Below are 23,628 nucleotides of genomic sequence, written 5' to 3'. Positions count from 1 at the left end.
TAGCATATAATTTCTGTACCACTAGCTTATCACTTGCTTGGTCTGTTTGGAGTAAGTCGACCGATCACGTCTTCATGTGTTCGTTCTTCGTCACGTTGTATACTAAGCATATATCTACTACCCAGCACTTGCGAGTCTAGCTAGCGATTGCACCCTTGACAGGAACGCCTACATCACGGACCGGTGCACAGTGTTCTTAATACGACTCCCAATGCGAGTCAGCAACTATATAGTAATATTGTCCGCCATAAATAACTAAAGACTGTAAAAACTCTTGATAACGCTGCACTATTCTAGGCATGGACGAACTAGGTAAGTAGAGGATTGCAAAAATGAAACCATAAAATCCGGATATCAGTGAACTCGTTTCGTCTCGTACACCAGCCTGCCGGGCCCCCGGAATTTGTTCATAAAACAGAAGGTTGAGATCATATAACTGAAAGTATTCTCGTTCCCAGACATCACGAAAAGAAGTATCATAAAACCTTCGACGTCGAAAGCTGTGTTCGAGGTATGCCATCCCGAACAATATTGCCAGCCAAGTAACAATCCCACAAAAAAACAGATGTTGATATCCGCCGCTGCGAAGGGGTTCCTTTTTGAATTCCCGAGGTAGGTTTGTAGTTGCTGTCTGAAGCCTAGACTGTATGGAGAAAGCTTGGAACCAGAACAAGCTAGCAAGGAAGCTTGTGGGCTTGCCAGTTGGGTTTAAAGGTCAAGTGTGCGGGCTCTAGGCCTCGGGGTCGCGAGTTGCATGTCGTTTATGGGACTATGCAAGTTGTTATAAGTTGGTAGGGTTCGTATCGCACGGTTGTAGATAGTAGGAATAGACATGACAGTGATGTCTGTCTTGTAGGAGCACAGATGATCTTGTGCTGTGTGAGGCTCTCCGTCGACGGGTCGGTGTGAAAATGGTTCTTCTGGCACTCCACGAGGGGTCCGCTTAGCGGTCCTACGCTCGCGGAAGTGCGAGCATGGTTCGTCGTTGGGCTTCTGGTCTCCGGGTTTTCCTTACCGGGCTGGTGGGATCCCCTCCGCTCGCGAACTTGCTGCACCCCCAGTTCGCACCCCTCCTTCTCTTTCTTATCCTCCCCTCCCCATCCATCATTGGGGTCCTTACGGATGACCCCTCCGGATATCCTCCTACACCTCCTTCCTCCCCAGCGGACCTATGCACCCCCCAGTCCGCGTGAACCCGCTGCACCCCCCAGTTCACCAACGCCCTCCCTCCTGCCACGGACTTAAAGCACCCCCAAGTCCGCCACGCGAACTAAAGCACCCCCAGTTCGCGGTGAGCTGCTGCAACCCCCAGCCCACATACGCCCTCCCTCCTGCCACGGGTTTATGCGTCCCCAACCCGCCTTGCGAACTTAAGCACCCCCTAGTTCGCAATAAACCCATACACCCCCGGTTTACTAACACCCTCCCTCCTGCCGCGGGTTAATGCACCCCCAACCCGCCTCGCGAACTTAAGCACCCCCAGTCCGCGCGTGAACCGACAGCACCCCCAGTTCACAAACGCCCTCCCTCCTACACGCGGACTTAAGCACCTCCAGTCCGCAGCAGTATGAACGCTTAACTCGAGTCGGATCGTCCCCAGGCATCATCGGTCAAATCATCGGACGTCCTAGCTCACATGGCGATTACCTACCACTGACGCTTTTAGGCTAGTTCCGCCATTGTAAACCCTTCCCCAGCTGGGATCCCCTAGGTCCTGTATATATAGGGTGATTAGCAAGAGGACCGATTTCGACCTGTAACATTACCTTAGGATTCTGAAGAGAAATGAGAATTCGGTCGTGTGGGAGAATATCAGAAAGGAGGCGTCTCCAGAAAATCGTCTTATGGCGTGTGAAACTTTACCTGTCAACAGGATTCAGAGGTGCACGTGAGCTTCAAAGGACAGGCACGGTGACAATCTGATGAAAACAGAAATATAGAAGATCAGTAGAAATATGTATCTTCATCCTGTCAAGAACATTGTATGCACGTGGAAAAAAGTGCGGATCGGTCAAAAGAGAAGGACTGGACGCAAACCGAAAGTAAAGCTCCTTTGGAATGAAGGGAACTAGAAGGTCAGATGTCTCATAGAGGCTATCAGTGACCAGCAGCTTCGTCGAAGAGACGCTTCTGCAATGCTTCCATTGCATCGCGTCGTTCTTCGGTTCCGAACTCAAGCTTGCCAGCTCCCCGCATTATGCCTCGTTGATGAACGATCTTCCCATCAACGCCCAATCTCTCCGCTGGTGCCTTTGCTTTCTTCTGCTTCTTCTTTTCAGAAGCCGCAGGTGCGTCCTCCTCACCATCATCACCAGAGCTCTTCCGCTTTCGCGACTGGGTAACAGAAGCGGCAGCAGGTGCCTTGGATTTGATGGCGGCCTCCTCCTCCCGGCGCCACTTTGCCTCCACCATGGTGTGCACATCCTTGCACATCCGAAAATACATATGACCGTAGAACTTCTTCTTTTCCGAGTTCAAGAGACGGTCATAGTACTCTGAACCCAACTCCTCGTGCATCCGGTCGCACAGCGGCTGTGCGTACCGGATAAGCCTCTTAGCACTACCGGCAGGGTCCGTTTTCCACGATAACCCCATAAGATAGGTCAAGTTGGAGGCCTTGTCTTCCCATTCTTGCCGCCACCACTTGACCACCTTCTCCGCCTCCTCGACAGAGTCCACCGGTAAATGTTCCCGGAAGAACTCGGGGCTCTCGATCTTCACCCCAAAATACTCCCCCCAGGGAAACCCTGCCGGCTGGGGGAAAACAAGGCAGAACTTATCCTTCGGCATCAGCGGAGGTGCCTGCACACGTTGTCGCTTCGGAGCGACCTCAATGACCTCCACCTCCGACTCATCTTTTTCCTCCTCTTGCCTCTCCTTACGAGAGCGCTTTCTGACGCGCGAGGCAGTTCCCGGAGGACCTTTCAAATCATCGTCGGGCCTAACGGCGCCCGACTCTGACCTCACCACGGGTGTGTACGCAATGGTCCCGTTAGGAAAGACCGACACCGAATACCCGTCTTCAACAGAACAGGCGGTATTCCCCGTGCCCTCATCGTCACCGACGAGGGTTGACCCAGATGTGTCGAAATCACCCCCGCCCACCGTCACAGGGGCTGCATCTGGGCCTGCAACAGATGCCCGGAGAGCATCGTCCTCCTTTTCGGCCCATCTATAAGCATGTTCAGCGATTGTATCTTAATCAATGATAGAATAGATTGGTACTTACCCCATCAGGGCCTCCTCTGGACCGGACCCGGAGGTTTGAGCCTCAGGCTCAGGCGAGTCAAAAAACTCGTCGAGCTGGCGCTCAAGATCCTCTGAGTCGTAGGCCAGAGTCAGCTCTTCCTCTGGCGATGGGTGGCGAGGTGCACCCTCCGGCCCCCTACCTGCGACTTCAGCTTCCCCTGCACTGAATTCGCTGGAGGGTGCACCCTCGCACAAGGACGGCGGCTCTTTGCTGCTTAGGAGGAGTTCAGCCTCAGCCTCAGCAGCAGCCGCCTAGGCTGCTTCTTCGGCGGTGAACTCCTCCGTTGGGGGCTTGGGTGAATCCCCGGCATCCTCCCCCCACACTGCCGGACCACCAGTGGTGGTTAGGGGACTGTTAAGTCCGGCAGCTGGTTCGGACAGCTCGCCAATCTGGAGGGCGTCCGAACCCATGAGGGGAGTCCGCTGGGGACCCCGAGTGCCACCAGAAGGTGGACTTTGAGCATCCCCATTAAATGGGGAGCTCGTGCGACCCGATGTCTTCGACATCGAGGCTGTAAGATGTTAGCAAATGCGTATCCAATGATAAAGAGCTTATTGAAAGGAAGGTGGCAGAAGGCAAGGGAGGAGATTTGGTGAAACTAGGCGAAAGAGCGGAGAAGGAAGAAGGGAGGAGGGAGAAGGGAGAAGGGGGAAGGGGGGGGGATGAATAGCAACAGGTATATGTAGAGATAGTCTCGAAGCAATGTAGAGATAGAATTTTACACAACAGGAGCCTAACAACGCGTCAAACTTTGACAAGGAGAGAGTGACTTACTCGACTTTGGAGGGAGGAAAGAATCGGTGCCCATTGGGACTTTTTAAACGTTTTTGGGGAGGGAGGAGGAAGCTGTAGTAGACGTGACGTTAGAAAAAATCTCGTTGTTAGAGTAAGAAATAGTGGGAGAGCAGAAAAAAGGATAGAAGTCAGAAGAACAAGCAGGAGAAAAGCAAGATATTGAAGGGTACTATCAATAGAGCAGGCGAGGGGTGAGGTGTAATGGAGATTTGGACAAGCATACAGTAGTTCTTGGATTGAAAATCCGTTGCTGAAAGGGAAGGTAGGGGTAGAGAAGTGAAGAAGAAAAGAGATGGAGGAATTGAAAGGGGAAGATGGACAAGTAGGTTCGGAATCTGAACCGCGTGGTGGCCAAAAGCCATTACTGGGAGGGCAACACCTTCACCAAGTCCTCCACCAAACTCCGTGAACAAAGATCAGAAGCAAAGTCGCGACTCCTGCGACATGTGAAGCGCTTTGAAGTCTAAAATGGCTAGTCTCCTGGCAGATTTACACGATGAGAGGGGGGATAGATCGAGCAAAAGTGAAGCTAGGGATGCTACAGGGATAGAGAATACATTGGAACGGGAGAGTACTGGAGACTTGATAGTTCAAAAAAGACGTTGCTGGAAGGCCGATGCTACCACCAACCCTCTGCAACGGCTTTTCGACGCGAATTCGATGATTACCAATATCAAGAGGGGAAGATGCACAGTTAAGGAGTCTGGCGATGAGGCAAGGGAAGATGAACGTTGCAATAAAGAGAATTGAAAAACTTACCGTGATAATCACGCTTTGGTTGGTTGGTGAGAGGGTAGCTTGCAGATAGTGATGCTTGCTGGAGAGAGGAAAATAAGAGAGGGAGGAAAGAAGGAGGAGGAGGGTCCTTTTATAGACAGCACAGTGGACAGCCCGGGACGTGGAGCGAGGGAAAAATTCTGGGGTCAACACAACGAGAACCCCCAGCCAGGCATTCAATAGGATTTCGTGCAGAGGATACCGCCCGCCCCTACGTCATTGATTCAATCATCATATGTTATGGCGTTTCTACATTCTCTAGGGCGCTTCTTACAAGGACTCAAGTGATATGAAAAGCTATTGACTGTGATAGAATACACGCTAAGGAAAAGGTTTAACATCTAGTTCCCGGCCCATCACGGCGCAAAACATTCACCCCTCCATTCAAACTTCTTCCAAAGGAATATTCTCTCCAGCGGTAGTTGCAGTAGCAGTGGTAGCAGTGACGGCGGCAACAGCGGCGGCGGCGGCTAGTATAGCCTCCTCCCTGACAATCGCACGAGCACGAGCATACTCCCGACGCCAGAGAAACCAAAAAACCAACCCGACCCCGACCCCGACAAGCAACCACAAAGTTACCATAACCAAGGTAATCCTGGCCTCAGGGTCCCCCCCGTTAGGAAGAGTACCATTCCAATATCTTGAGCCATTTTTGGTAGCATCCCAATCCCCCAAAGGGACCCTTAGAAAGATTCTGGGGTGTTGGCCAGCTGGGAGGTCGGCTTGGGATGGTCCTGAGGAGTTATACGAGGGATGCATTTTGACGGCACTTGTAATGGGTTTTCTGGGCAATGCTTTGACAAAGCGCTCAAAGTTAGCTTAATACACTATGAACATGTCCTACGAAGTAGATTTACGACATTACAAGACGGACAATACCAATGATGTTTAGGATAGATATTATCCTTGTGATGGGAGGATTTCGAGGACTTCGGTTGGTTTGTGATGGCAATGGACTTCCTCCAATTGAGATACCATCCGGCCCCAAGCTACTATTTAACGCTAAAATACAAGCCCTATTTTAGGATATAACCCTAGCGGTGAGGTTGCGCTCGCCTCGAGATAAGAGCGCCAACAGCGCTGTTCTCAACATCACCAAAATCGTGTTGAAGTTGTTGCAATTCTACTTTCGTAAATTGCCACTTTTGGAAGTGCAACGCTCTCAACACATTTAGGACGAGGTGGCCTTAGCACATTAACCGTTACAGCAAGGCTAGAACAACCTCGGGGACTCACACGTTTGAATATCTTCGCAAGGGTGATTGGTTATCTACGCTAATTTATTTTAGGTAGCTTCATACTAGCAGGATATCTTCAGGGTCATACTCTCAAATTTTAGTATACTCGCATAGTCTCCGACTACTTTGTAAATGTTCGCCCGTTATTATTGCAGTAGCCTCGAATATATTTTCGCGGCCTTCGGAATGTTGCCCAATTTAAACTTCTTTGTGAAGAACTACGACACACTAGAGGCTAAGTAAAATTAATATCTAGCATCGATTAATATCTCCTAGATCCCACTTGAGAAAGAACCTATGCTATGCGGCTGTGGATTATATTGAAACACACGGTGCAACTTCTTCCTGATGTCGATATTAGACCCAGTCTAATTGGTTAATTGAGGTATTGAGGGGGCACCGGGAATAGGTTGGATTTAATACAAGACTAAGGTTGGAGTAGGAATATTCGAGGGCGCGTGGTTCAAATAGGACATATATAGTTCGCCTAAATATCGAACCACAAAGCTAGCAGTTAACATTTACAGATAATATTTGCTTTCAGTAAAAACTTTTCTGTCACTAGTACGTACCCTATCCACCAGATGTTTCAATTGGAACGAAAAGCGTTGATTTCGAGAGTAGGTGTTCATAAGACGCTTAGAATGTGACTTCGTATATACATCAAGGAAATATCCAGAAACGCCGTAAATGTAACGCTAATTAAAGAATGGAAAGCGCTTTATGAAAGGAAATATCAAAAAGGTTAAGATAGCAAAAGGGAACCGAAGTTGAACTTGAAGTGCGGGATGCGTTTTGAAAAGTGAAAGACTTGGAAACTCTAAAGAAATATCTCGTGAACGAGTAAGAGAGAATGCTACGCCGATAAAAGCATAATTAATGCATTAGAGACTTATTGCAATATCAATCGGAAAAACGAAAAGTGAATCGATGCTTATTATAGACGTAATGATCTTCGGGCTCATGTTCAAGAAAAGCTAGGCTGTAGAAGTATTAGCTAGCAGATCCACGGGTAGCCGTAGAAAGATTTCACTCACGAGTACCATTTCCTTGTCGAAAGTTTTAAGTGTTGCCCATTTCGACATCTTGGTCTTCAACCTCTGAACTTCAACTTTATTCGGGGAAGTGTCGTTGAATCATGATGCCTCGCAGGTTTCCCAGGGATAACGTCAGCAGTACTGACGAGGCCATTCTCAATAGCCTCGCGCTCGAAAATTATTTCCTTCATCAGTCCTTCTCCAACCTTGTAGAGAAGATACCCAGAGACTTTGTAGCGGCCCATCTTATAGACCTTAGCGGACAACTCTTCCATCGCCTCGTATTGTTTCATCTTGCTTTCGAGCTTTGTAAGTGGGATCTGACCAGTACGAAGGAGGTGGTTGAGTGTGGTCGCATAATTTCGGAACGTGATATTGATCTCTTCGACCAAACGCTCCCTGTCTTCTAGACGAAGGAGATTAATCTGTAGCGTTCGTGGATGATGGATGTAACGCCAGTGAAGAACCTTCTTGAGAACGTGGATGACCCATGGCTGGATACCCAGAACGTTGGCATGGCAGGTGACAGAATCCCCATTGGCGACCATGTTCATGTACCCTTCCGGGTCGGCTTCGAGGGAAGGGGGTCCGCTGACAGCAAACCATTGAGGGAGCTTTGAGAATCGCTCCGGTGGTGGGATCCCGAGCAACGAGGCTGAAATCTCTGGTTGCTCTTCCAAGGCTCCGAGCTTTTTTGCAGCATTCAGCTTGCTGCTGCGAGTTTGGACACCTAGATCACCAAATTTGTTGTAAGACATCGTGATATTAATGGCAGAATTTCTTGAAGTGGAACTATGGGAGTGAGGATGTGCGCGAAAGAGTGGGCAACTGCTGAGGGTAGAGGTGCTAGGGAAAGAATATGTTGGTTGATGTAGTGGAAGGGGAGAGAGAGTGCGAGGGGAGCAAATCATTTTCGCCGAGATATTTGGGAATATAAAATGAAGGAGCAGACCACTTTCATCACAAACACCTTCACTACCTTCATCGTCTCACCACCTACGACAAAACAATAAAACCTCACACCTCACACCAAACGCCAATACGAAGAAAGGAGCAAAAGGGACGGGGCAGCTGGGCATCGGACTGTGGGAGCGAGAGAAGAGTGGACTGGACTCAAGTCGATGGCCCACTCGCTGCAGCGATACATGCTGCTGTAGGTAAGTGATAGCTTGGGCAGACAATATTTCTTTCAAAAAAATACCAACTAAAGGCCTTCTAGCTCCGAGAGCCATTCAGCGAAGACGTCCTCCTCCGGCTCGTCAAATTCGAACCGGACCTTCTTCTTCTTCTTCTCTTCTTTCTTCCCCCCCTTCTCCTCCGTCTCCTTCTCCTCCTTCTCCTCCTTCTGCTCCTCCTTCTCCTCCAGCCCCTCCGGAGCCGTGTTGCTAGCACTGGGAAGCTGGGGGGGCAAGGGCATAAACGCTTGTGTCATGTTGACGCTCGCGAGATCCCCCCTGCTCCCCAGAACAACACGACTCCTTCGGTGACTACGGAAGAAGGGCCCGGCTCCACCAGACATGGATGGGGTTTGGGAGGCTTGCTGTGGCGGGGGTGGGCTGGTGGGCTCACTCTTGATCTGGTCCGGGGAACTTTCTCCGACCCCAGATATTTGGTTGGGTGCGACGTTCTCGCCGTCGTGGTCTGGAGGTGTTGATGTGGTATCCATCATGGCTATAGTATGCGGCAAGTGGGCTCCGTGCCCCCTTGTTGTTAGTATTCCCTTCCATCACTATCAAGTAATACAAGGCTATGAAAGGAAGCTTACATGATAGGTGGGCGTAGTTAGGGTTCTGCGTACACAATGGGCTCAGGCCCCCCGGCCCCCCGAAGTTAGTACCCTTCCCAAAATACAACTTAAGAACCAAGACACTTCAATGGGATGCCAACAAAATACTGACTTGGTGGTAGCTTAATGTAGTTTGACGGGCTCAAGTGGCCTCGTCTTTGTAGAGTGGAAGAGGGGAGCGTCTACACGTCCCCGAGGGGAGCGTCAGAATAACACCGACGACACGACGATACGAAGGTAATCACCAATGAATAGAGGCTTACTGAGTTGAAAGATATGGCGGATGCAAGGTCCTCTCGCGGGGATGCTTGGAAGTGATGCAGGCTGGATACTTCAGATGTAGGTTTGCTGGGAGGGAATGATTGATGGATGATGGATTGAAATGGATGTCGGCGAAGGCTTTTTGATCAAGTCTAGGACCCACAAAACTTCTAAAGCGGTTTTCAATATCAGTTATGCGACTGGAGACAGTACGCTTTTGAATAATTCCTTGCTGCGCCCGAGCGGAGGGGAGTTCTATGCCCTATTCCCTGTGGCTCTGCGTTAAAAATACAACAAACCAGAACACGGTCATATCGAATGCACTCGGTATTCATGATACATGTATCTACTACCTACTAGGTATCTAGGAGGAAACCCGCAATCAACAAACTATGGCATCGAGATGCAAAACAATCCCCAAAACGAGCTAGTTGCATTTATTGGTTGTTGACGCGTCATGGGAAGGAGCCTAGTAAGATGAAAAAAACCTGACCATAAAGCCTTTGAATTGGATAGAAGAGTATGCGTCACAAATGATTCGCACACTTAGGATGGTTCGTTTCTATATAAGTACTTCGCCGTAGAACAGATTTCATGTGCTAGAAACTACCTAGAACTGTTCCGCTTCACCTTAATCAATTATCCGGATATTAGTCTCGTGGCTAGACGCTTGTACATGGATCAATTGATCAAGCTATCTGTCTACATCTTGTTTCATCAACTTTATTTGAGCCTATTTATAGATCTAACCCTATGTAGTTTTAATTTCTTAGATGGACTGGTCATGAGACAACCTAATCTAAGTATATCTACCTAATTAATACACGAGGTACTCGGTCAAGTAAGTATATATATTTAAGCTACTAGGTAGTTATGCGGACACTAGCCCCAGACCACGCAAGCTAATTATAATCCAGCACCCCATACACTATTCTCGTATAAGCTATCTGCCAAATAGAACTTTTCGTGATTAATAGCACTAGTCCAAACTAGCGATCTATAAAAAAAGACTAATACCTAAAATAGTTAACAGGATACAAGCAGATGGGGGGTTATCCGTCAACTGTACTGCGACAAAATACAAGATGTCTCTGCTGTTAGACCCGAAGGGCCTAGGTTTATCATATGATAAGCAGTAAACATATGTAAATTTGCAATATGCGAAGAAAAAGGAAATCATAAAGTGTCGATAGCGATATAAATACCACCGAAACCACGTGATAAATAAAAAAGGGAAAGAAAAGTTTTTGCAAGAGACCAAAGAAATGACTAGAGTAGCAATAGAAAGTGTAATAAAAAAATTGCATGAATCGCGTTTGCCCCCAAAAGAAGTTCCGAAGTATAGCGTAATTGTGATAGGAATGAGACAAATGCATAGAGTTGATGTTACTCATCCACCAGTGCGACGCTATAGCTAATGCAGAATCCAACCAAAGCTGCAAGACAAACGAGGACCATAAAACCTCGGACAAAAGAAACGATGCTGATGAAAATCTCGTTACCAACATGTTCATAGACATCTAGCTCTCTATCCTCGGATTCGTCAGAAATTGTTGATGAGCCGTCTGGTGAGACGAAGCCATAAGCAACCCCAATCTCGTTATCACCTGGCCAAAATAAGTTGCCGATTCCACCAAATGACCATCTAGTTAGGCCATGGGGCTTGCAGAATAATATATTGGCTTTAGAGTCGGAGTTTCGGCGTCGGTGTAAGTTTCCATCTGATCCCAGAAGATTGGAATTCGTGTTGCAAAGTCGTGGCTCAACCATCGGAGGGGGTTGGATATGGAACTTAGTCTCTTGATCTTCAATATCATCCTGGTGATCAGAGCTCTCCATTGACGAGAGATGATTTTGCGTAAGATTGTTGGCTCTGCCCAGATTGGCTTTGATTATAGCCTTCTGTGTGCAAAAGAGTCTATATACCAGATATCCAGCTTTGTCGCTGCGTTGATACATCAATTTGTGTAGTATGTGATACGGCAAATTTGCTCGAATACTGGCGGAAACTCCATCCCGAACCCCTTGATTGTTCGAAAGCGTGCCCCAGTGTATATCGAGAAGGATTGGATTGGCCTCGAAAACTGTCTGCGCAACTTCCTGGATAATTTTGAATTCTTGACGGGTCAAGCTGAGGAGGAAGGCAAGTTGCGAAGCCAGATAGAATTTCCGGGGTGGCATATCCTTAGGCCGAGTGGGAGAAATCTGAAAAGGTAGCCCGAATGTCGGTGGGGGCGACGGAGATTCAATGGACGATTGATGTGTAGGTGCAAGTGAATACACTGATTCAATGTCGCCGGAGTCAGATGATTTTCGTTTTGGATCGACAAGTCTGATTTGAGAGTACTGCTTTTCTGCATTGCCATCGATCTGACCTACTACTCCAGGCAGTCGAATTTGGTTTGCCGGATAAATCTGGCCGAAACTCGAACCGTCCTCGTTTTTAAGCTCGTCCTCCTCGTCTACGCCAGAACCTCGATCATATGGGCTTTTCTTGACCCGGTCGTTTTCGAAATCGTATCCATATTCATCTTCGCTAGCGTAGGTTTCAGAGGGCTCTTCTTTGTCTTGAGATTTGTGCTCTTGGTAAGCTTTAAACCAAGTACCCCCGAGAGCCTTGTAGGCAACTCCGGGCCACCTACGTCCCCGAGCCCTAGAACTCTCGAAATCGGAGTTTGAAATATTTCTGCCGCGTCCTACGGCGACCTCTTTTTCAATTTTCATTTTGGGTGTTCTTTTCCACTTATAGCCGTGGAATCTGCTCGTCCGTGACAAGGAGAAGCTTTCTTTGCTTGGACTTTGACTTTTTTTTCTTGCAGAGAATGTTAGTAACTTCATTTAAATCAGATTTACAGGAAGACACACTTAGATGTATTTATATATAGAAAGATAAGTATTGAGTGAGAGTAGGAAGGTGGAAGCACAATCTCGTGTTCAATAGCAATTGTGTTAGAAGTTGGAAGTTGGATGGATTTCTTCTTTCAAAGATCGATAGTATGAACTAGCTGTCCTATAATGAGGCTTAAAGGAGAGTGATTGTAGATAGATAATTAAGAAGCCAGACGTGATGTCGGGGGCGTGATGGAAGGTTGGTGGTTGAAAAGAGAAGGAGAACTTCGGCACGCGTTTGGGTTTATATAGGACCGATGTAAGGTCACCTGGCTACCCCGCTAACCCCCAGTCTCGTAGATAGAACCTTTAGTCTAGCTCCGAGACACCTTAACCCCGTCGGTCTGCACAGCATCTGGCTTAACTACCATATCACCCCTAAATCTTTAATTCCCGCCCCGCATGAATCGATGTGCAAGTACTTCTCAAATTTGACCATGGAAAAATGATGTATGACACTTTGAATCAAAAATTAACGGAACCATCGGCATTTATTTAGATAATGGTCTAAGGTTTGAGCTAGTAAGTAAAGCTGGGTAATTTACTGCCTTTATGCCTCTCTAATAGAAAGGTAGTTGGCTATCACGATCTTGCTCCATGCAAAATAGGTCTAGGAATTCATATGCAAAGGCTCATAAGTCCACCCACTGTTATCAATGCGTCTCCATTGCACTATTTTAATTCCCTTCAAAATTCGAAGGTTTAATAGGAAAAACAGGAAGCGAATTTGACATGAGAGGCTAATACCCCCAGATGAACTTGACGGAAATGGTTGCCATAATAATAGACCCAACAATAATGCAAAGTGGAATACAGATGAACGCAGAACGGGGTGTACAAAGATGCCAAAACAAGCCGGTAACCTTTCTAAAGCAAGAGTCACGGGTGGCTCGCTGATGCTGCTCAAGAGCCTGAGTTCCGCTCGGATGCCCTGAATCCATTGGGCTATTAGTAGCCAGTTTGTCGATGGCAGAGTCTCCGCCCTGCACTTGATTTTCAGGTACGGGATTTCCACCACTATTAGGACCATTGTTTGTATTCAGAGTTAACATTCGGAGACCTGAAAGAAAACGAGACTGCTTCAAAACGGGGCCGCGGGGTGATCGGAAAAAGGGCCCAACATCTTTTTGGATAAAGAGACGTCCGGATTGGATATTCGAGAGCCCGTGGAGATACTCAGGCTCCTCTTTGGCGTTAGCACCCTCAGTAGCGACAGAAGCAACAGGAGGATCTTCCTCTTTGACATCCGGGTTTCCGATATCGATAGTATAGTGCTCATCGTTCGAATCCTCCTTCAAGCCATTCGTCTTGACCATGTTCTTGTACTTCTTGCGACGTAGAAGTGTAAATTTGTAAAGGAGCCACGGAGAGACATCTCTGTAGCGGACAGTGAGCTTGTCAATTAGATAGCCATTTTCGGCGACGCCGGCTGAGATGTATTCACTGATGAGGTCATGGAATTTCTTGCGTTCTTGCTCAGTGGAGTTTTTAGCATCGACATCAAGGTCTCGTAAGAGAGCTTCATTTCGCATAGCTTCATCGATACTATCGCGAATTTGTTCGTACTCTTCGTCGAACAAGCTCAAGGCGCCCTTAATACTCATATTCGTTGGGCTTTTGAGAAAAGCACCGAGCTGAACAGGACGGGTTCCTGAGATTGGGATAACAACGGTTTTTATGGTGACGTTGCTGCAACCATTTTTTTGAAGCCCAAGGGCAACAGATTTGATGGCATAAACGGCACTGGGAGGAGTAGTAGAGGAAGCAGTATCCTCTCGGACAAAGGGAATGATAGTAGCCATGGCGTCAAGATGGAAGAACCCTATAAGAGAGAAGAGGCAGCTGATAATTAACATCGATGACAGGGGATCCGTGTGATGTTGGGATGCATAGGAGGTAGATGATGCCGAGAAGGACCTTGGTTGGCGTGCGTTGAGTTTTATGCACAAATATAAATATGCTGTCCATTGTGTTGCAAAATTCGCCCTGAGCACCAACCTGGGCCTATTTAATGCCATTCTCCTAACCAGCTCTCTATCTCTTCCATTCCCTCTTCACTCCACTTCACTTCCCTTTATCATCACAATTGTCATCTCTCTTCCATATCCTATACTTCATCCCTATCGAATCTTTACTGATTGCGTAGCAGTTGCTTTCTCATCGGCGTTAGGTTACTCTCTGGATAGTAGCTCTGATCTTTAAATCTTCTTTCACTGAGAGCACGAACCTCCCTTCGAGTCTACTAGTTGTGCATCCAAAAAATTTCTCGACTGTCAGTAAGTAATACAATTGCCTGAAATTTGACGCGTCTCTACTCTTTGAATAGGTGTGCCTTCGGATACCTACATCTTCCAGGCTATTTTTAGTGTGGCCATGGCTACGTGCATGCTAAGTGTATTCTGTTTATTAAGCCCTTTGTTCATTACCTCTTAGCTACCAGGCCCAATCCAAGATTGTTAATAGCCCACAGCAAAACTCTCACTTCTATTCATCCATCAACGCCAAAGACTTAACTGCAATTAGAGAGATGCCTCCATCAGTAACGAAGGATCGTGTTTCTAAGACTACGAAGTTCTTGGGTGATTCTAATCCAAAGGCGGCCCACCGAACACCGAGGAATGACTCGTGGGATAAGCCACACCTCTCTGACGCTTCCCAGGAAACCAACATCCTTGCTCTGTACCACGAAACTCCTGAAAATCTCAAAGGCATAACGAGATCCAAGGATGATGCTAGAGATTTGCTAGCCTTAGATCCTGAAACATTAGCTGATTTCAAGTCCTTGATGGAGTTTTTGTTTTCACAACATCAAGGTCTCCTGCGTCTCAACAATGTTAAGACGGCAGCGTCAAAACGTCTGTTATGTGACGTCTGCAACGAATTTTTGGATTTCCTAACGCCAAAGTCTACGAAAAGCCTCCTAGATGTCCATTTTTCCAGGGACCGCGATATTGAGAACAGTCACCTCCGAGGATGGTTGCTGTTTCAATTCGCACTCGATATCCGAATCCATACTCTAAATCGCTTAAAGAAGGAACCCAAGTGGTTGGGGCCAATTCCAGATAGCGTGTACGAAGCCTTCGCGAACAACTTAGCCCCCGATATGGACCTAATACGTCCAAAGGGCGTGGAGGATCAAATAGAGGGCATCTTGTCGGGCAAGGACTTTGTTTCTTTCAGCACCACGAGAATCAATGCAAGTGATTCAGCTTTAGATACCGACATGGGGGTTGACTATCTTGATATCGACTTGATTCAACCAAAAAAAGAAATAATGTCGAATCAAAAAACAACCTTGGGAAAACATCAAGGAAAGTCTCCCCAAGTACTCATATCTGAAGACAATCCTTCCGAGACGTCAAGTCTCGAGGTCCCGCGGAAGCTCAGCTTCAACAATCGATTTGGATTCCTAATTTTCTTTGCTCTCGCGTTATTCGCAAGTGTTTTCTTCGGAGCCGGGGAGAAAGGCCAAAAATCTGATATGAAAAGGTAAAACCCCAAATTCATGAATCTAGCACGTATAAAAGCTAATATGAGGTCTGCAGACGGGAGTTGTAGCGGTAACTATGGTCAGCTACAGATATCATCGCAACCATGACACTCTTTACCATATGCCCGCTTATATTGAAAGCGTATTCCCCGCCATATCACTGTAGGCTTTTGTTTTCTCGGGAATATTGTCAATTCTGCCCTCAGGAAGTTTTTTTCCCTGGCTACGCTTCTACTTGTTCTTCTCTAACGCTATATGTACTTCTTCCTGTATCTCGAGCCTTTGCCATTAGCCCTCGAAGAAAACGACTTTTCATAGGTCGAGATTTTATATGTCTTTGCGTAGTCGGTTTAATATCGCATCACTTGGAGCGCCGAAGCCTCGCCAGGCATCACCAGTCTCGTAACCAAACTAGACTGTGAGGGATCACAACAACTAGTCTCGGTGACCCTTCTTCTAACACAGGAAGGGTCACCGAGACAACACAACAACATGCAACAGGCGAGTTGGACTCGTTTCAGCAACAACACAAGGGCCCAATGATCAAACACATCAAACATATGTGTTGACTGTGTTGTATATTACTTAGTACTAGTACATATGCACTATGACGTCACTCAGACGGTTACACAGATTCTTGGCAGTCCCCGCCACCACGGAACTGACGCCTCGAGACTAGGTGAAATTGATTTTCCACGTGTTATTTTTCAATTTAACTACAGGAATCTCAGTAAGCCGTGGCACTGGCCCGTGCGCCATGTGGTCTTGAAAAGAATATGCTGACGTCGGTATTGTGGATTAGTAATCTGGATATGGAACCAACAGACTTCGACCCCGCAGAGCGGAATATGCCGGCAAATGGATGTTTGTCGTATTCAACGGGGGTTGATCAGAAAATCCTAGATAAAAAGGCTATGAATATCAATTATTACGATATCAACTCACCGGAGAATACCTAGAACGGAGGTCTTTCCACTCAATTCACTTCAATTCTCCTAGGAAATCAACAACATCATTCGAATAAGCGCAGATAGATGCTTAGACGCTTAACAATGGCTCCGAAACACTTCAAGTTCATAATCCTAGGCTCTGGTCAGGCTGCACCACCACTGGCTACCGCTTTGACCACAGCACACGGGAAAGGTTCCACACTCATTGTCGAAAAGGCATTCATCGGTGGAACATGTGTCAATTACGGATGTACGCCTACGAAGACCATGATCTCAAGTGGAAGGGTAGCACACCTTTCTGCTCGGGGAAATGATTATGGGATTGCCACTGCTGTTGCGGAGAAGGGATCTATTAGTGGACTTGTGGATATGGAGAAAGTGAGGCAGAGGAAGAGGGATATCGTTGCTTCTTTTAGGGGTGGGAACGAAGGGAGATTGGAGAAGGCGGGAGTGGTGGTGAAATACGGAACTGGGAGGTTTATTGCTCCCAAAATCGTATCTGTGAAGAATAGGGATACCAATCAGGAAGAGGAGTATTCTGCCGATACGATATTTATCAATACGGGGTGTCGACCTGCGGAACCAAAACTTCCGGGGATTGAGACGGTCGACGCCGCAAGGGTTTTGGATTCTACGTCTATTATGGAATTAGGTGAAGTTCCAGGGAAGTTAATTGTGGTTGGAGCCGGGTATGTGGGATTGGAGTTTGGACAGTTGTTTAGGAGACTTGGTGCCGATGTTACCGTTGTCGGAAGGGACAAACAGGTTTTGGCGAGAGAGGATCAGGATATTGCCGATGAAATGGGGAAAATATTGGTAGAAGATGGGATTGAACTGCAACTTGGGATGGATACAGTACGACTTGAAGCCGTGAATGAGGGGGGTATGAAGATCAGACTGGTTTATAAACCAACAGATGGTGGGGAAGAACGAAGTGTATTGGGGTCACATATCCTTTGGTCTGCTGGAAGGGTTCCCAATACTGATATGCTAGATTCTGATAAAGCGGGTGTTCGGATTGATAGAAAGGGGTTTGTAGAATGCGATGAATACTTACAGACCGCGGCAGAAGGGACCTATGTTTTGGGAGATGTCAAGGGAGGCCCGGCTTTTACGCATATATCGTATGACGACGTAAGTAATATACACCTCGGTGGCTCTCGTGAACTTTTGCTGATTGGCTACTAACTAATTTGATATCTAGTTTCGCATTCTCAAGAATAACATACTATCGTCTAGCTCTCCGAAGCTATCAACAAAGGATAGAATGGTCCCATACACCGTCTACACAGACCCTCAATTAGGTCATATTGGCCTTCACGAGAATGAAGCACGCAAAATCTATCCAAATCGAAATATTAAAGTCGCAAAGATGCCAATGACATGGGTCGCTAGGGCATTGGAAACGGATGAAACCAGAGGAATGATGAAAGCAGTTGTTGATGGTGATACAGAAGAGATATTAGGGTATACTTGCTTGGGAATTGAAGGCGGGGAGATGATGAGTATGGTACAGATTGCCATGATGGGAAAAGTTGGGTATTCGAGGTTGAGAGATGCGACTTTTGCACATCCTACTTTGGCGGAGAGTTTGAATAATCTTTGGGGAAGTTTGGAGTAATAATCCCTCTTTGGGTAGCAAAGTCTCTCCTTTAATATCCTAGTGTAGTGGTACTGGACTGAGGCTCTTTTTGTAAGCCGATAACAATAATCGGAATGAGACTAATATTCAATAGTATTAATTTGCATGATGAGAGTACTTGAATTGGCCGTCTAGTAGCTACTTAGTACTTTTACTATTTTTATTGCTGTGTTCTTGTATAGTTGTTTGATTACTCTTGTATTAAAACGCTTCGGCACACTTTTGATATTGCGTAGCTGAGCGTATGAGTATAAAACCCACGTAGCCTCTGTCCCATATACAGCAACCACTACCACGTCAACATACCACCCCTCCATGAACCCCATCATTGCGTAACCGCGTCTCCCTGAGGCTACGTAGCTACCAACGTCCACCGTTCAATGCTCTAACGCTCCTCCTAAAGCTCCACGTTCGAAACATCACGGAAATTCCCCGCGCAGCTCTCTAAAACTTCCACTATCCGAAAAATCTAGAATATCTCGCTATTTTTCAAGGTACGCGTCAAGATACCGCTCGTATGATAACGTGCTGACAAATAACTGATAGCGAAACAAAAGGTAGCAACCGGAGTTGAAATATTGAAATGGCTGAGTCCAAAAAGCAAAAGAGGTTGGTAGCTAGCCACCTTTTGCAAGGCAAGACTGTCCATTATGACACGTTTACCGCTGGCAGGGCTTCAAACAGATGGCCTACTCATCTTGTAAACCAAGCCGGTATCGGTCCCGAAATCAACCAAGCGAAGCCAAGGTCAAATGATGATCACGTTGCGGGCCCAAGCACTACGGCTAGAGCCTCCATCCAACGACCAACTATCCGACGTAATGGATCCTTCTGTTCCACCTGTTCAGAATGCGGAGATAGTTCAGAAGAAGAGGGATTTCCTCCACAAAAGCTTGCGAAACCAGGTTTATTTCCACAAAACAGCTGGAGCTCTGTCCTGGTCGAAGACGGGACAGACGAAGAACTTGCGAATTCGAACGGCCTCGAGTTCGGGGATACTTCTATTAATGATGATATGATGAGCGACTGTGACTGTTGTCAATGCGCTGGATGTCATCACGGTGTTTTCCCCAACCCTCCTACTCAGCGACGACTCATCCCTTTGGATGATGACCAAGAGGAAGTTAGGGCACAAATCGATCGCATCGACGATGAAGAGCGTCATGGTGATATGATGAATGCTTTCCTGATCTATCTTGCCATTTCAATCTTTGTTGTCATGTTGAGGGCCATTCCCGAGTTGTTTTCGACGTTTTTCGGATGGGATGCTTGGACTGGTGGCGATGATCTTGGAGTTGAAGATGGAATTATTGAGTAGACTTTACTCTATTGTCATGGTTTATGTTGGTCTCGCTTTTGTATTACGGTTGTATCTTGAGATATGACTGGCTATCAACCTTGGAGATATCATCAAGAGGATATTCTATTCTTTTGTCGTTGAATCTAAGATTCCACAACCAATTAGTGTTGAGATAACACTCACTCATAGTCTAATCCTGAATGAAATAGCTATTTATCTTTGCTAGACTTTTTATACAGGTGATTCAATAGATAACAAAAAGACCCTAGAGTATATGTGTCTGCGTAAAATTTTATTTCTTGATTGTCTTGTCACCCTCTAAAGACTTTTGCATAGAAATAAATGTGGTGGTGGAAAGAAAAGAAGCTCTTGTCATTGTTTTCTGTGCTTAGCATCTCAGTCGACTCGGACTAATCCTTGTGAACGGCATATATAATGCTAACACAGACAGCTAGCAAATCTCCTATCGTGACTTAATCCTTTCAACTTCACTCTTAACGCTACTTCTTCAATTCAACTTCACCAATTTAACCTCGCCAATTCACTACCTCGACGAATAATCATCATTAGTATGTCAGCGCATATCAAAACTGTCACGCGATTTATCTCTTGATTCATTAAAGTGGCTAATATCTTCGTGTAATTTCCAGATTCTGAGTTCGCGTAACGAAAGATGTCTTTCCAACGATCTACGAGTGGACGTCACACCAAACGAGAGAGCAGCAACAGATACAATAGTTCTCGAAGACCTTCCCCAAGCTCTCGGGATATTCCATCGACTACAAAACAGAGCAGTCATTACAGATCACCACCTCCGTCTGATAGCAGACTCCGATTGATCAATGAGCGGCCCCCAGGCTGCCCCCGCTACTACATCACGAGCTACCAAATCCAACAATACCTCCTAGAGGACTATGATGTCCCTGCAGCCTGTTTCTCTCAGCTCGTTGAAGCTATTGAGAAAGCTCTCTACACTGCACCATGCCCTGTCAGCTTTGACATCAAAATGGACCGTCTATCTCGCTTGGAAGCTAGATGGTGCCAAGATATTTCGATTGAACTTCGCCAAATCCTACCTCCAAGCACTCTAGGATTTCTCGAAGCCATATTCACAAAGGAATTGGGATACTTTCTTTTCTGTCTCGCACAGAATTGCTGGGATACTATGCCAGATCCATACTTCTACCCGATCACCAAAAAGCAATGCCCAGACAATTCACTGGAAAGCTATTCCAGTACTGATGAATACGTCATCCTAAACAAGGACGGTACTCAAAACTCTAGGCCCTATACCAGTTTTCGAGTTAATATGGCTCTACAGGAGCCTCACATTACATCGTCTTGTGGGAGATCTCGAGCATACTTTGAAATGCCAACTCCTTTCAATCGTACTCCTTCACCAACCTCTGCGAGCCCAAGGACCAAGCGTAATAACGACAATGTCAATAGAGAGGGCACACCTGATGGCAAACGTCGAAGAAAGGAAAAAAATCAAGAAAACTTCCATAGCGGGATTACTGAACGCCGAGTGTGGATAATGATATGCACGCTTATTGCGATGATTATTGGATACTTTCTTGACTCTCGATCGAAATAAAAGATCGTCTTTTTACTAAACAAGATTCAATATCACGAATCAAACGTCTAGTTGTGGAGGATATGACTTTGCAATCACTTTAATGTTCTTTCATTTTCGTAGCCCTGGCTACCTTCTCTATTAATGAGCCAATGGAATATCTATGTTTTGGTCTTGTTTGATCTCCCTTTTAACTGACACTGGTTTTGCTCCAGATGCTGTTTTGAAATTGAACTGGCCATGTAGGGCTTATAGAATATGAATACCGGTACCACCATGAGGGCAGCACCGTAATACGGTACTATTTCAAACATTGGAGATCTAAGCTAAGACTAATTGATCGTACTAGTCATTAAAAATCCCAAAATACTTGTCTTCAATATAAATACATAAAATACATCTGTCTGGCCCTAAATCTTAATTCTTAAGATAATAGTCAATAGGGTAACCCAACCAAGCACATTGCTCCACGTCAACAAAAGAGCTCGCCTTAGGAGGATAGTCGATCAACAGAATCGGCCCATTCTTGCCTCTGACCTCACTCCATCTTCCGCTCTGCTCCAGCGCAGTAACAGTATCATCGTATCCTCTGGCTACCAAATACCTCTTAGCAACATTCGGCGTGCCCCTCTTAACAAACTCTGCGAACAACCCGGAAGAAACTTGGATTGTCTTCAAATCGTTCTCATCTCTATAGCCTTCAATGTTGGCGAACACATTTGGCATATCTGACCCGTGAATACGGTAGTATGGAAGATTTGGGTTACCCTTGGGGTATCCTGGAGCCACAGCAGGCCCACCGAGATTGTTTGGATCATATCCGGAGTATGTTCTGTCCATTTGGTAATAGTGAACAGATTTAAATGCATTGGTGGCGTCACCGGCAAAGCTGGTGGCTTGGTCGACACAACGGAATTGAAGATCTGTGGCGATACGAGTGCTGATGTTATAACTGTCCTTTGTGAAGTCTCCGGTATTTGGTGAAGGGAAGAGGCCAGAGTCGATGACCTTCTGGGCATTGACAGCGTTGATGCCAAGTCCAACTTGTAGACCTTCTGAGATGCTGTTGACAGGGGTCTTAGGATAGGTATTGAAAGATGCACCGTCATCGCGGGTGATCCCCATAATAACGTCGACGTTAGCGACTGCACCACCATGCTTGCCTGCTACATCTAAGATGGGAGTATCGACATAGTAACCATCCTGTACGATGTACCTCGCAACTGTGCTTGCAGTTACGACAGAAAGGGGGTCCTTCGTCTTAAGACAAGCAATTTGATCTTCCAAAGCAGTCTGGGTACATCCAAGAGCGGTGAAGATCTGTTGACCAGCCATATCATAAGATCCTTGGATGGTAGGATAATCGCTGTAAGTGCCAGCATAGCTATATCCGATTCCCAAAGCATATCCAAATCCCAAGTTAGACATGGAAATAGCGCCCTGGAAATATTCGATAGCGGGACGGGATCCAAGAAGCACTCTTGTCGAACATCCACCTGCCGATTCTCCGTTGATAACAATTCTGGTCGGGTCACCTCCAAAAGCAGCAATATTATCCACAGTCCATTTCAAAGCCGCAATCATATCACTGACTGCAAAATTTCCTTTGATATCCGTTCCGGGAATCGCTAGGAATCCCAATGTTGATAGACGATAGTTCATATTGACAGTGACAATATCCTCGCGGGAAGCTAAGTTGCCACCATCGCTACCTGGATCGTTTCCAGTGCCACCGGTATAACCACCGCCGTGGATCCAGAAATGAACAGGGCGGAGTCGCTTGGTTGATCCTGATTTCGGGATATAAGGTGTTTGAATATTGATGAACAAACAATCTTCAGCTGTTGTTCCCTCCGCTTGCCACGGCTGAGAGCATTGCTTGCGATATTGAGTTGCATCTACAAGACCGCTTGGCGCTGATGGATACTTCGAGTACTGAAACCTCCCGGGGAACGCAACATATGGGATTCCCAAAAATCTAAAACTCTTTTGATTTCGATGGCCGATGAAAGTGTTGGATCCGGATTTGACAATCACCTTATTAGAGCTTGTAGCAGGCGCATATACACTATTGCTATTCGAAGACTGAGTGCAAAGAACCGGTAGAGCGATATCTCGGCCCGGTTGTGCAGCGATCTGTAGGGATCCGGCTTCCTGTGTAGCTGAGATAACACCATTGGAAATGTAGTACCGTTGAACTGGCTTGGCGTTTCCAATGAACGATTGATATGCCAATTGTCTCTCAAAATCATATCGATGGGCCTCGAGAGTCTCCCAGGTGATCAGGGATTCTCCGACAGCAGCACAGGCGAGTCCGGCCTTAGCGTATGGCAGCTCATCTAATAAGATAGCACCAACATGATTGACGTCATCAGTAACATTTAAGTTATTCTGAAACAATAGAGTCAAAGAAGTAGCATCATTTGTGACACCGACTTCAGTTGGTAGGGCAGCTACGTTGTTGTTAAAAAGTGTGGCGAAGGCCGTGGCCACTATGGCGGCAGAAGCTACTATGACAGGCATTAGTGCGATGCTGCCGTAGAGGAACCCGGTATATCCCCTTGATGAAGATGATGTTGGAACCTGCTTGACTGGGAAGGAAAATCCGAAGAGTTTCATCGTCCCTATTGCTCAAGA

The 23,628-nt window shown here is 46.5% G+C and overlaps 11 protein-coding genes across 11 annotated transcripts; 4 read left to right on the top strand and 7 right to left on the bottom strand.

Annotated features, from left to right (window-relative positions):
- Positions 1-2,097: 2,097 nt before the first annotated feature.
- On the bottom strand, positions 2,098-3,756 carry AOL_s00043g237 (uncharacterized protein; the record flags this gene model as incomplete). Its single annotated transcript, XM_011120724.1, has 3 exons — positions 2,098-3,172; positions 3,230-3,501; positions 3,574-3,756. The coding sequence occupies 3 exons, from the start codon at positions 3,754-3,756 to the stop codon at positions 2,098-2,100; spliced, it is 1,530 nt and encodes a 509-aa protein (XP_011119026.1).
- Positions 3,757-5,206: 1,450 nt separating this feature from the next.
- On the bottom strand, positions 5,207-5,581 carry AOL_s00043g236 (uncharacterized protein; the record flags this gene model as incomplete). Its single annotated transcript, XM_011120723.1, has 1 exon — positions 5,207-5,581. One exon carries the CDS (start codon positions 5,579-5,581, stop codon positions 5,207-5,209), a length of 375 nt encoding a protein of 124 aa, XP_011119025.1.
- A 1,572-nt stretch (positions 5,582-7,153) lies between these two features.
- Positions 7,154-7,855, bottom strand: AOL_s00043g235 (uncharacterized protein; the record flags this gene model as incomplete). Its single annotated transcript, XM_011120722.1, has 1 exon — positions 7,154-7,855. One exon carries the CDS (start codon positions 7,853-7,855, stop codon positions 7,154-7,156), a length of 702 nt encoding a protein of 233 aa, XP_011119024.1.
- A 446-nt stretch (positions 7,856-8,301) lies between these two features.
- Positions 8,302-8,763, bottom strand: AOL_s00043g234 (uncharacterized protein; the record flags this gene model as incomplete). Its single annotated transcript, XM_011120721.1, has 1 exon — positions 8,302-8,763. One exon carries the CDS (start codon positions 8,761-8,763, stop codon positions 8,302-8,304), a length of 462 nt encoding a protein of 153 aa, XP_011119023.1.
- Positions 8,764-10,530: 1,767 nt separating this feature from the next.
- Positions 10,531-11,868, bottom strand: AOL_s00043g233 (uncharacterized protein; the record flags this gene model as incomplete). Its single annotated transcript, XM_011120720.1, has 1 exon — positions 10,531-11,868. One exon carries the CDS (start codon positions 11,866-11,868, stop codon positions 10,531-10,533), a length of 1,338 nt encoding a protein of 445 aa, XP_011119022.1.
- Positions 11,869-12,773: 905 nt separating this feature from the next.
- On the bottom strand, positions 12,774-13,835 carry AOL_s00043g232 (uncharacterized protein; the record flags this gene model as incomplete). The annotated part of the gene is made up of 1 exon (XM_011120719.1): positions 12,774-13,835. The coding sequence occupies one exon, from the start codon at positions 13,833-13,835 to the stop codon at positions 12,774-12,776; it is 1,062 nt and encodes a 353-aa protein (XP_011119021.1).
- Positions 13,836-14,560: 725 nt separating this feature from the next.
- Positions 14,561-15,526, top strand: AOL_s00043g231 (uncharacterized protein; the record flags this gene model as incomplete). Its single annotated transcript, XM_011120718.1, has 1 exon — positions 14,561-15,526. One exon carries the CDS (start codon positions 14,561-14,563, stop codon positions 15,524-15,526), a length of 966 nt encoding a protein of 321 aa, XP_011119020.1.
- Positions 15,527-16,575: 1,049 nt separating this feature from the next.
- AOL_s00043g230 (uncharacterized protein) lies at positions 16,576-18,094 on the top strand (the record flags this gene model as incomplete). Its single annotated transcript, XM_011120717.1, has 2 exons — positions 16,576-17,607; positions 17,678-18,094. 2 exons carry the CDS (start codon positions 16,576-16,578, stop codon positions 18,092-18,094), a joined length of 1,449 nt encoding a protein of 482 aa, XP_011119019.1.
- Positions 18,095-18,698: 604 nt separating this feature from the next.
- AOL_s00043g229 (uncharacterized protein) lies at positions 18,699-19,433 on the top strand (the record flags this gene model as incomplete). Its single annotated transcript, XM_011120716.1, has 1 exon — positions 18,699-19,433. The coding sequence occupies one exon, from the start codon at positions 18,699-18,701 to the stop codon at positions 19,431-19,433; it is 735 nt and encodes a 244-aa protein (XP_011119018.1).
- A 655-nt stretch (positions 19,434-20,088) lies between these two features.
- Positions 20,089-21,012, top strand: AOL_s00043g228 (uncharacterized protein; the record flags this gene model as incomplete). The annotated part of the gene is made up of 1 exon (XM_011120715.1): positions 20,089-21,012. One exon carries the CDS (start codon positions 20,089-20,091, stop codon positions 21,010-21,012), a length of 924 nt encoding a protein of 307 aa, XP_011119017.1.
- Positions 21,013-21,408: 396 nt separating this feature from the next.
- Positions 21,409-23,610, bottom strand: AOL_s00043g227 (uncharacterized protein; the record flags this gene model as incomplete). Its single annotated transcript, XM_011120714.1, has 1 exon — positions 21,409-23,610. One exon carries the CDS (start codon positions 23,608-23,610, stop codon positions 21,409-21,411), a length of 2,202 nt encoding a protein of 733 aa, XP_011119016.1.
- Between the last annotated feature and the right edge of the window lie 18 nt (positions 23,611-23,628).

This window comes from Orbilia oligospora (assembly GCF_000225545.1).
Source record: "Orbilia oligospora ATCC 24927 unplaced genomic scaffold scaffold00043, whole genome shotgun sequence".
NCBI lineage: Eukaryota > Fungi > Ascomycota > Orbiliomycetes > Orbiliales > Orbiliaceae > Orbilia > Orbilia oligospora.
Note: the sequence above shows the minus strand (reverse complement) of the source record. Positions and strands in the feature narration are given on the sequence as shown.